Source organism: Musca vetustissima, unplaced genomic scaffold (genome assembly GCF_032173495.1).
Source record: "Musca vetustissima isolate MV318-11 ecotype Yass unplaced genomic scaffold, APGP_CSIRO_Mvet_v1 utg16480, whole genome shotgun sequence".
Taxonomy (NCBI): domain Eukaryota; kingdom Metazoa; phylum Arthropoda; class Insecta; order Diptera; family Muscidae; genus Musca; species Musca vetustissima.
The window spans coordinates 99,439-112,520 of record NW_026889297.1 but is presented as its reverse complement, the minus strand read 5'-3'; the positions used below and the strand labels follow the sequence as shown (position 1 = coordinate 112,520).

The 13,082-nt window shown below is 34.2% G+C and overlaps 1 protein-coding gene across 1 annotated transcript in view; it reads left to right on the top strand.

Moving 5' to 3' along the window:
• Window positions 1-2,515: 2,515 nt before the first annotated feature.
• LOC133336987 (uncharacterized) overlaps window positions 2,516-13,082 on the top strand; it is a gene marked incomplete at its 5' end in the record, with an annotated part of 34,840 nt that continues 24,273 nt past the window's right edge. Inside the window, one exon of the mRNA XM_061545251.1 lies at window positions 2,516-2,665. Within this exon, the coding sequence (XP_061401235.1) occupies window positions 2,516-2,665 (150 nt within the window). The remainder of the gene's footprint in view (window positions 2,666-13,082) is intronic.

Genomic DNA, 13,082 nt, shown 5'->3' with positions numbered 1-13,082 from the left:
TCAACTGAAATCACTGAAATTTTGTATTTTGTAGTCGTATATGGAAACAATTCTCCCTACCAAATATTATTAATAGTCAACCGCTTTTAGGCGTAGTTCCCATATAACCCCATTTTTATACCCTTCACCACACTGTGGTACAGGGTATTATGTCTTTGTGCATATGTTTGTAACCCCAAAGTCCCTATATATCTTTCGATTTGCACGAAATTTGGCATAACGTACTGAATTCAGCCTAGAATGATATCTGCCAACTTTCGAGAGAATCGGTCCAGATTTAGATATAGCTCCCATATATAATTTCGTCCGATTTCAGGTAAATGGTGCCCCAAAGTCCCTATATATCTTTTGATTTGCACGAAATTTGGCATAACGTACTGAATTAAGCCTAGAGTGATGTCTGCCACGTTTCGAGAAAATTGGTCTAGATTTAGATATAGCTCCCATATATAATTTCGTCCGATTTCATGTAAATGGTGCCCCAAAGTCCCCATATATATTTCGATTTGCACGAAATTTGGCATAACGTACTGAATTGAGCCTAGAATGATGTCTGCCAACTTTCGAGAAAATCGGTCCAGATTTAGATATAGCTCCCATATATAGTTTCGTCTGATTTCATGTAAATGGTGCACCAAAGTCCCTATATATCCTTCGATTTGCACGAAATTTGGGATAACGTACTTAATTGAGCCTAGAATGATGTCTGCCAGGTTTTGCGTTTGCGTTGCGTTTTCTAGAAGTACAGACATAGCCCAACGGATGACCTATTTATATTTGTTTGAAGTCGATTTACTTTATGGATAGATCTAGGTAGATTCACATTTAGATAAATATCACATATTTTATTTCATCCAATTTCATGCTTTAATATACCCATAGTGGTGAAGGGTATCATATAGTCGGCCCCGTCCGACTTTACTACTTTCCTTACTGGTATATTAATATAATTATCTGATTTTTCCGAGTTTTGGGTTTGGTTCTAACACTCTGTTGTAATCATTTCACCTGCGAAGGATATCGAGATAAAAAAACTAGAACGTACGGTGCGATAATAAACTATATGTGAACTATAGCCCGTATTTAGGCTTAACCGTCGCCCCTGTATGGGAGGTACCAGAAGGCATGGACCGATATTCCCCAAATTCGGACTTGAACTAAGTTTGGAAGACATAATAAGATGGGATAAAATCAAATTTTTCTGAAACGGATTTGGTCCCAAGAAACATGGGGTCTAGAACCAATATTTCGATGAGGCAAATTTTCACCGTGTGAACGTGTATACACACTAATTAGCCATAAGTCTGAGGGTATAATTTTCTATTAAAAATTATTGTTTACATAATCGGATTGTAGAAATGTCGGTATAGGTCCATTTTTTGGTATGTTCCCTATATTTTCATTTCAAGTACCTGTCAGTATATCTATGATGGAGGGTATCCAAAGTTCGGCCCGGCCGAACTTAACGCTTTTTCACTTGTTTAACTTCAATTAACAAGAAATTGCTACATATTTCCACATACATAAGCAATTTCAGTTGCCTATGTTTTGACCAGCACTGTTTATTAGACAATTTTTTTTGAATTCTTATTTTAATTTTTTTTTTATTCTGTTTTGAGGCAGTCGGTTAAACATTTGGCCTTTGGTGCTATTATAAATCTGTGTACCTTATATATTTCCTTCTTATAAAGTTCGTTTTTGCAGTTAAATTTGTATTATGCGTTTTAAGCCCACTGTATTCACAAACAAATTATTATTATAGAAAAATATGTATGTCTGTTTGTATGTTCATTATTACCTGGTATTTCTACATAAGCAATTTGTTCACAGAGTTGCGTTACATTACGCATATTTAGTATATTTACGAATTGTGGGCAATCCATATTAATTTATTGGCTTATTTCTAACGAGGCAACAACCGGCACTACCAACACCACACAGCCTGACAACTGTCAAAAATATACAAGCATCAGTATTAGGATTTGGCAAAACTCAGCAGCTGTTCGATAAATGAAACTATATTTTATTTCAGCAATTTAACTGAATATATATTACTGGAAAATTGTTTAAGAGAATGAAACAAAAAACGTAAATGGAAAGGAACTGTTAGGCAAATAAAGAAAATGCCGGATAGATCAGTTCCTTATAACCTTTAACGAATTTATTGAAACCGTCTATTTTGATGCGAATCTCTGTATAATTACCAATGGGTATAGGCATACAAGTTTTTGTTCGATCTAAAATAATATCCCATCATTGCATCAATATTTATTTAGTAATGGGTATAATGCCTTAAAATATTTCAACTCTTGAACACTAATTTCACAAAATTTTAAAATTTATATTTCGCCAAAAAATTAAATGCCTCAGGTGTTAATTTGATTTTGAAAATATGTTACCGTTGTGTCGTCGTGTTTGCCGCTTTTGGAATCGGCCATTCGTGATTATGTTGCTCGTATCGAATTATTTACAAATTGCCTTTAATTTCTCTTTATTTTATTGTTCACATTTGCAGATACCACGTAAGTGGTTCAATTGCCTGCTGTTAATCGCTGTGGTCGTTACAAGCCAGTCTATAACGGTGCAATTGCAGCCGATACATGTCCCAGACGAAGATGATGGTGGCGAAATACAAAAGGAGATGATGGAATATGCGCCACAATTTGTAAGTAAACATTTGATTTACTTTTCTGCTTTTAATCAGTTTAATTCTATTATTACTTAATTTATCTTTGATTCTGGAAAATATTTTGGTATAATTTAAGACAATGTCCTTCAGGTTTAAATATATACGCCATAGAATACAAATTTTGTAATTTTTCTCACAAAAGTCAGGGTCCATTTGACCCGCTTAATATTGACCTATCTTTATCAAAACAGGCATGCTTATTCTCAGCTCGACTCAGCTAGTCGAGATATGATCGGTATACTTAAAGGTGGGTCTAGGACCAATATTTCGCGGCGTTACAAACTTTTGGGGCTGCACAAAGCTATAATACCCTGACAACATAGTTGTGTAGGGTATAAATACCAGCCGAGTACGCTCATAACGAACACCTATTATAAGGAACTTTGTTTAAAGCGAACACATTTCCTGGTCCCGAAGTTTTAATACATTTTTTCATACACAATTTTCTCTTTTAGCGAACTATTTATTCGGTTCCCAATTTTAGTTTTCATTTTTAATTTTTTTTTAATTTGGTTATAACGCACTAGTTACAAATATTATTTATACTTAACGATAACATTCCTCATAAAAGTTAATTTTTAAGCTAAAGCTGTTAAAAAATATTAGATGTAATATCAGATTCATCAATAAGTAGATATCATTATATGGGAGCTAGACCTAAACCTGGAACAAATCAGTTAACAATTTAAATATCAACCAGTAAGGAAAGTTGAAAAGTCGAACGGGCCTACTATATGATAACTTTCCATATTTTACAAAATCCAATACTCGCTTTTCAGAAATTCGTCCCAATCAGAAAAATTTTAGTTATTTGATACACCATTTAGATTATATCGGATGAAAAGTTATATCTGAACCTGAACCGATTTCTATAATTTGCAATCTAATACTCTCTGCAATATTTTATATAACGCGAACAAGCATCAACTCCTCGGCCACCATTTGCATGAAATTTGACGAAAATATATATATCTAAATCTGAACTGATTTCAACAAAACTTAAAATTCGTAATTCTACACTTGATTCAATATGCTAAACATAATATCGTGCAAATGGAACAGGATATATGGTACACCATTAACATTAAATCGGAGTTATATCCAAATCTGAGCCGGTGTCAATAAAACTTCACAGACATCAAACTGTACGCTGTGCCAATCGGACAAATTTTACATAAAATCGGACGAAACTATATATGGGAGCTATATCTATATCTAAACCGATTTCAACAAAACTTCACGGACTTCAAACAGGATTTAATTCAGTATGCTGTGTAAAAGTTTGTCTCAGTTGGACAAATATTGGGAATTTTGCACATCATTTACATAAAATCGAACGAAACTATATATGGGAGATATATCTGAATCCGAACCGATTTCAACAAAACTTCGCATACGTTATGCCAATTCTCTATTCTCCACACGTTATACCAAATATTGGCTCAATCGGACAAATTTGGGAGTTTGGTGGACCATGTACCTAAAATCGGACAAAACTATATACATATGGGAGCTATATCCAAATATGAACCGATTTCAACAAAACTTCACAGACATTAAACTGAACCTAATTTAATACGCAGGATCTATATTTATAATTTTTAGTGTAGATATTTGGTACTCAATAAGAACGCTAATTGCCTAATTGAAAAAGGCACCAAAAATACTAAAATACCAAAAAATGTGGGTACCTTTCTATGGGGCTACCATATATATTTAGAATTTTTAGTTTAGGAAAAGTGATTACAACAGACAGACGGAAATGCTTTAATCGTCATAGAATTTCACGGTAATCAGAAATGATTATTTCCATGAGCTACAAAGTAAAAAGCAACTTAATATACCCTCCATACAGTGGTGGAGGGGTATAAAAACGCATTTGCATTCAAAATTTATTAAAAAGTTCGGAAACTTCATATGGCTAATATGTCATTGTAAATAGTCTGATTGTATGTTGTACGAAACTTTTACATGTGAGGCTATGTCCAAACTTAATCGTGTGTAGAAAATCTTCTACAAAAATGAACTTTACTCTACAACCACCAATCTTGAAAAATGTGCCCAAGGTCCTCAAAATTCCGAATAATAAGGGTTAAAGTCATTTCGGTTGAAAAACGTTCCTAAAGTTACCAAAATACCATTTTATGGAGGTTACCCAAAAAAGCGTTCCAATACTGAAATTTGTTTTTATATCCTAATACACAAACCACTTTAATACACTTCTTCCTGTGGTTGAATTTAATATTCCCTACTATGGTGGAGGGTATAACAATACATATTGTAGTAGGGCTTGAAAAAATAGTCTTTTTTTAAATCACATAAAGGTAGATCTTAAATATGTTTTTTTTAAATACACGCCTACAAAATTTATAATTATAAGTGCCTTTGGTTTATCTTTCCAAAAATGAAGCCAATAAAAACCAACTCTTCAAATATTTTGTTCCATGCAATTCACATAACGCCTGACAACAATAACTGTTACTTGTCTAGCGAAACTTGTCAGGAATTTCGAATGGTCTTTTATTGTTCTAATTGCCAGCCAAGAACCTCAATTTACAACTACAAATAACGAAGATTAAATATAAAAGGCTCAATTTTTCACCGTTACAATCCCACATTATGTCAATGTCTTGATCCGATTATGTCCGTTAACATGTTTTTGACATACAAATGACATATTTATTTATAGTCGTCGTCATATTTGAATTATATTCGCCATTTATGCAGAATAGATAGCTAAACGCACCAAACCACCGATAGATAAGCGAATGGATAGATGAATGGCTGGTTGGTTGGCTGGCTGACTGACTGGATGGATTGCCAGATAGACAGGCGTATGGTTCTAAAGACTGCAGGCAAGATTTGAATATTTTATTGTTGTTGCTGTTGTGGCTGTTCTTTTTGTTTATTATGTAAATTGGTCTGTTAACAAATCTCACAGTTCATTTACACCTTTCAAATTTAAAATCTACGCCAACCAAAAACTTAAAAAAACAGTAAGGAAAGTAGTAAAGTCGGACGGGGCCGACTATATGATACCCTTCACCACTATGGGTATATTAAACAGGACTATTAACATGAAATTGGATAAAATAAAATATGTGATATTTATCTAAATGTGAATCTACCTAGATCTATCCATTAACATGTCATTCGTTTGTTACAATGGGACAAAACTATGTAAATCGACTTCAAACAAATATAAATAGGTCATCCGTTGGGCTATATCTGTACTTCTAGAAAACGCAACTACGTAATTCTATGCTCAATTTTGTAAGTTGTGCAAAATTTGATGTCAATCTGACTAACATGTGCAGTTTGATGCCCAATTTACTTGAAATCAAGCGAAAATATATATGGAAGCTTTATCAAAATATTAAGCGATTTCAAACAAACTTGTCACAAGTTATTTCATACTAATTTCAGAACGTTTTGTTCCTATTGGTTCCTTGGTGCTTCATTTACTTAAAATCAATCTGTAATAAAAGGAGCTATATCTAAATCTAGGCCGATTTTCACGAAACTTGGTAGACATCACTGTAGGCTCAATTCAGTACGTCATGCCAAATTTCCTGCAAATGGAAGGATATATAGGGACTTTGGTGCACCATTTACATGAAATCGGACGAAACTATATATGGGAGTTATATCTAAATCAGAACCGATTTTCACCAAACAAGACAGATATCACTCTAGGCCCAATTCAGTACGTTATGCCAAATTTCCTGCAAATCGATGGATATATAGGGACTTTGGTGCACCATTTACATGAAATCGGACGAAACTATATATGGGTGTTATATCTAAATCAGAACCGATTTTCACCAAACAAGACAGACATCACTCTAGGCCCAATTCAGTACGTTGTGCCAAATTTAGTGCGAATCGAAGGATATATTCGGACTTTGGTGCACCATTTACATAAAATCGGACGAAACTATATATGGGAGCTACATCTAAATCTGGACCGATTTTCTCGAAACTTGGCAGACATCACTCTAGGCTCAATTCAGTACGTTACGCCAAATTTCGTGCAAATCGAAGGATATATAGGAACTTTGGTGCACCATTTACATGAAATCGGGCGAAACTATATATGGGAGCTATATCTAAATCTGGACCGATATTCTCGAAACTTGGCAGACATCACTCTAGGCTTAATTCAATACGTTATGCCAAATTTCGTGCAAATCGAAAGATATATAGGGACTTTGGGGCACCATTTACATGAAATCGGACGAAAGTATATATGGGAGCTATATCTAAATCTGGACCGATTTTCACGAAACTTGGCAGACATCATTCTAGGCTCAAGTCAGTACGTTATGCCAAATTTCGTGCAAATCGAAAGATATATAGGGATTTTGGTGCACCATTTACATAAAATCGAACGAAACTATATATGGGAGCTATATCTAAATTAGGACCGATTTTCTCGAAACTTGGCAGACATCACTCTAGGCTTAATTCAATACGTTATGCCAAATTTCGTGCAAATCGAAAGATATATATGGACTTTGGGGCACCATTTACATGAAATCGGACGAAACTATATATGGGAGCTATATCTAAATCTTGACCGATTTTCGCGAAACTTGGCAGACATCATTCTAGACCTTAATGATTAGGCTGTACCAAATTTCGTGCAAATCGAAAGATATATAGGGACCGTTTACATTAAATCGGTTAAATATATATATGGGAGCTATATCTAAATCTGAACCGGTTTTTCCCAATTTCAATAGGGTTCGTCCTTGGGCCAAACAAATGAGCTGTGCCAAATTTCATCCAATTCGGATCATAAATGCGACCTGTACTTTGCTCACAAAAATACATGGACAGACGGACGGACGGACATGCATAAATCGACTTAGAAAGTGATTCTATGCATATTCTCAAAAGGAACCATGTGTCTATCTCGTTTCCTTGTGCCTGTTACAAACATATGCACAAAGACATAATACCCTGTACCACAGTGTGGTGAAGGGTATAACAACACTTTGAGAAAATTGATTGGTCTCAGGGGGTTTGGGGTTTCTTGTTGAGTTTTAAATTTTGTTGTTTTAAATTTTGTTGTTATATTTTATTTTGTGAATTGTTTTCTGTTACATTTTTCAGAATAATGCCAACAAATATCGGAGATTTTTTGTTGGAATACAGAAATGGTATTTCTTGTTTTTTTTTCTCTTCTGAATGCAGATTGACAGACATTTTTGACAATTTCATGTTTGTTCTTATGTCCGTTACATGTAGAGAATTTTATGTCAATATTTTTATGCGTGTGCTGAATTGGATTTTATATATTTTTTTATTTAATTACCATTTATTCTCAAATAGGATAGTTTTGAACAGTATATATTTGTGTTTTTATAAAAGTAGTAATAAATATTTGAAAATTAATTTGAAGAAACCTTTCGAACTGTATTTGTCTATGAGTTTAAGTACATTGTTATGCGACGTTGCATTGAATTTGACAGTCTGTTTCGATGCATCCTGAATCGAATTCAGGAATCAAAACTACGTCAAAATAAATAAGAGGAACGTTCAACGGTTCCCAGTTCTCGGTTCCCAGTCCTGTAGGCCTATTCTGTAACTTTTAACAACATTCGATATTGTTTAATTTTCTTTTGTTATTGTAAAAACAACAAAACAAACAAATGAAATTGTTGTAAAATAAACAATGTCGAATGTTGTTAAAAAGTTACAGAATATGCCTACTGCTAGAAGTAATATATTTTTCATTCTCTACATGATTGACGCACCTATAAAGGAAGAAAATTGAGAGCAAGCTCTCCCATTCGACAGGACACTGTACATATTTCCGATCTTGAATCATACATTAGATGATTGAGCTTAGATTTCATTCCATTAACTGACCTGAGTCGCTACGACCTAAGCAATGGCTACAAATCGAAAAATAACCAAATCATGTAACGCCTGTTCGAAATTAGCAAATTACAGACCTTGTCATAATTACAATTTGAAATACTTTTTAAAATCTTCGTCTTACGTTATGGCGTGGTCTATAACTCCATCCGATTTCATATAAAAAAGTTATGCGAAGTTTTTTATTTAAAAGATCACAACCGCGTTTTAACAACCGCGTTCCTTTCAATTCCGATTTTTTGGACTATTATTATTGTATGGTTACATACCCAAAGGTATCAGCGAATGCTAAACTACTCAGCAACTCTTTTAAGTAATTCATCTTCTAATCTACTTGTGATAGATAAATAAAAGGTACCATTATATGGGGATTATGCTTAAGTGGACCCCACCCATTCTCGATTTCAAATTTCGACAATTTTCAATAAAGACTTGTAACTTTGCATACATGTATTTGATTATTAAAGAAGAAACTAAATGTAAATAATGAAAATTGTACTTAAAGAAAAATCATGCTTGCCTATTACTGGATCATCCGAATTACAAAATTCCATTAGAATGATAACATATAAGGCTCCGATATGAACCAGGATTATTAACTTCGTTCGAAAATTAATATTTATATCATTTACCACACTGTGGTACAGGGTATTATGTCTTTGTGCATATGTTTGTAACAGGCAAAAGGAAAGAGATAGACTCATGGTTCCCTTTGAGAATATGCATAGAATAACTTTCTGAATCGATTTATGCATGTCCGTCTGTCCATGTCCATTAAATTGTAAAAAAAGTGGGGGTCGCATTTATTATCCGAATTGGATGAAATTTGGCACAGTTCATTTATTTGGGGCACGGACGAACCCTATTGAAAATGGAAAAAATCGGTTCAGATTTAGATATATATCTCCCATAAGATTCAGTTCGATTGGCACAAAATTTTGCACAACGTACTGAAGTTGGTGTACCCTAACGTGTGCCAAGTTTCATTGAAATCGGTTCAGATTTAGATATAGCTCCCATATACATTTTCGTCCGATTTTTAGCAAATTGTGCACCAAAGAATTAAAGGATGCACTAAACAGTGAACTGATGATGGTGATGAACTGTAGACTATATCTTCAACAGCACTCTGTATTGTAGCCTCATGAATATTTTGATTAAAATCGATTTACACAATCTTCTAAACGAATCGAAATCGTCCCCAATTACATGTACTTTGGCATAGCTTACCGAGAACATGTGTGTGTGTTGATGTACCAAAGAAGAATCCATTGTATCAAATTTCACCGAATTCGGTTGAAAAGCATGCTCAAGAACCCCCTTTGGAAGTGATTATTTCGATGAATTATAAACGAAAAAAAACTTAATAAAAATTTACAAATGTACCCGGTTATTAATCGTTCGGTTAAGTCGGTTCACATATAGACAAAGATGATATATTTAAAGTAGTCCACTTTCATGTCAATGGTCTTTCAAAAATGCGAGGTCTGTTAGGATGCATCTCTTGAATATAGCCAAAGTGGTAAAGGGTATCATATAGTCGGCCCCGTCCGACATTAATACTTTCCTTACTGTTTTTTATACCCTACACAACTATGTTGTTAGGGTATTATAGCTTTGTGCAGACCAAATAGTTTGTAACGCCGCGAAATATTGGTCCTAGACCCACCTTTAAGTACACGGATCGTCATATCTCGACTAGCTGAGTCGATCTAGACATGTGTGTCCGTCCGCCCGTCTGTCCATTATAATTTGTAAACACGATACAGGCCACAGATATGGACCAATCTTCACCAAATTTTGCATGTAGGATGGGTTCTGGCCAATGAAGACCCTTATTGTTTTGAAAAGATTAGGGGATGAAATGGACCTACACTTTTTTGTCATTTTTTCTGCTCGCTCCAGAGGACACAATTATGGCTTGAACACCACGAATAATAAGCATGCCTGTTTTGATAAATATCGGCCAGTATTTAGGTCAAATGGACCCTGACTTTTGTGTGAAAAGTTACAAAATTTTTATTATGCTCGGTTGATAGTATATCCAAGAGGAGTTGTTGACCTTCACATTGATACCAATTATATGGCTGTATGTACTCTGATGTGGGAGTTATATGTATTTAGGTAAATGTGACTATGTGCATAGTAGTACTATTACTCCATTAGAGGACGGAAACGTCGAGCTGAATGCTTTGAAATTGCACATGATGTTCTGATTATGGTCAAGGGCGACGCCTATAGTTTTCGGTGAAGTTGAGATTTCATTCAGGGGGTGCAATGAATCGAAAACTTTAATTTTGTCAGATTTTCTAGTCGCTCTAGAGGCAATTATTATATGCAGAACATCACATATTTCACAAGGTGAAGGGATCTGACCAAATACTTAGAGCGGAAGGTTTAGATGATGATCGGTCAATATTCCGAGGGTCAAATCAACTAAAACCTAAAGTGATAATTTTTTTATTTTATGGCGTAAAAATTAAAAAAAAAAAGTTTGGCAAATATGTCAGGGTTAGAAAGCATGCAAATATCACGAAATATTTTTTTTTTTTTTTGCAGAATCGCATATTTCCGACCAAAAACCAAGGTGGAAAATAAAAAGAAAATTGACCAATTACATTTATCCTAGTTCATACGATAGCTATGTAGGTCCATAATAACGTACTAAAATTTGGAACCTATTCGTAAAAACACTGTTTTGAAAAAATAGGTTTAAAGTTAGAGAATCACTCTTGTCGTCGTCGCTTGATGCTGACATAATAAATCGGCAATATCTGAAGTTAAGATTTTCACTTGAAATTTTAAAGAGACGTTCTTGAGAAGTTATAGTTTCATAATAAATAAAACTAAAAAATCGATTTCTTCAAATCGAAAAACTTTCCCTATTACTTTAATTTTAAAAAATGTTACAGGTCATTTATTCACATTGCAGTTTCAGTTGCTTTAGTTTTGGCCACCAGTGTATGTTTGCAACATGGAAAAGGAAACGAGATAGACCCATGGTTAGTTTTGAGGATATGCATAGAATCAAATTCTGAGTCATTTTATGCATGTCAGTCTGCTCGTCCGTTTGTGCATGTATTCCTGTGAACAAAGTACGGATAGTATTTATGATATGAATTGGATGAAATTTGACACAGGCCACTTATTTGGTCCAAGGAGGAAGCCTATTCAACCAGAGATGATACAGATTTATATGTAGCTATCATATATTGATTAGTCCGATTCCTCAATACAAGTCACAATTGAGACAAACATTTGCACAGCGTTCTGAGTTAAGTACAAATTGATGTATGTGAAGTTTTGTACAAATCGGATCTGATTTAGTTATAGTTTCTATATATATATATATATATATATATATATTTGGTCTTTTATACAAAATTATTTTTAATTTCATATAAACAACACATCGAAGTGTCAAGCCAAATAGACCTGAAATTTTGCAGACTTAATGGGTACAGGTTTAGGCATATAACAGTACCACCATATTTTCGGTGTAATTTGGTACATTGGGTTCTTATTGGGTACCAAATCTCCACACTAAAGATTATCATTATTGGTCCATTTTTTCGGATAGCCCCCATATAAAGGTACACAAAATTCCGGAATATTAGGGGTTTTCTGCATGTTTTTCAACAGAAGTCGCTGTAAATTGGCACTTCATGTTCTTATTGGGTACCAAAACTCCACACTAAATATTTCTTGCAGCCCCCATATAAAGGTACCCTCGACATTTCGGTATTTTGGGCACGTATTTTTTTAACCGAAATGGTTTGTAGGATTCTTATTTGAAAGTTTTCTACTAAAATTTATCAATAATATCTACTATTTGGGGTAGCGCCCATATAACGGTACTTCCAAAATATTCGGATTTTCAGGATTTGGGAAAAGTTTTTCGATCGCTTTGGATTTAATTTGGTATGTTGAGTTTTAATTGGGTGCCAAATCTTCCTGCCTAAAATTATCAATATTTAGGTAGCCACCATAAAAAGGTATCCTCCAACATTTTCGATAATATAGTGTTTTAAGTGCGTTTCCCTACCAACAATCAGGGACGTAGCCAGGATTTCACTTCGGGGGGCCCACTGAGAACCACAAAATATTTTTTTCTCGCGTTATCCTACACCATCGTTAGCTATTGAATAGGATTTATAACGGAAATTCGTTCACAAATTGAGAGCTTTTCCGTTTTCATACTATTTTCTACAAAATGCTAAGAGCCATTGGAAATAAAATGCTAAGAACCATTGGAAATAAAATTTTGAAGCCGAAATTTCCCTGTTTTCGGACGAGCTAGTTGAAGCCCTAGAAATTAAAATATAGGGAACATACCAAAAAGTGGATTATGTAAACCATAATACAAATTTCAGAAAATTTTAATGGATAAATATACCCTCAGCCTTTGGCTAATGAGGGTGTAAACATATTAACACGGTGAAAATGTGCCCTTTCGAAATATTGGTTCTAGACCCCATCCGTTTCAGAAAATTTAGATTTCATCCAA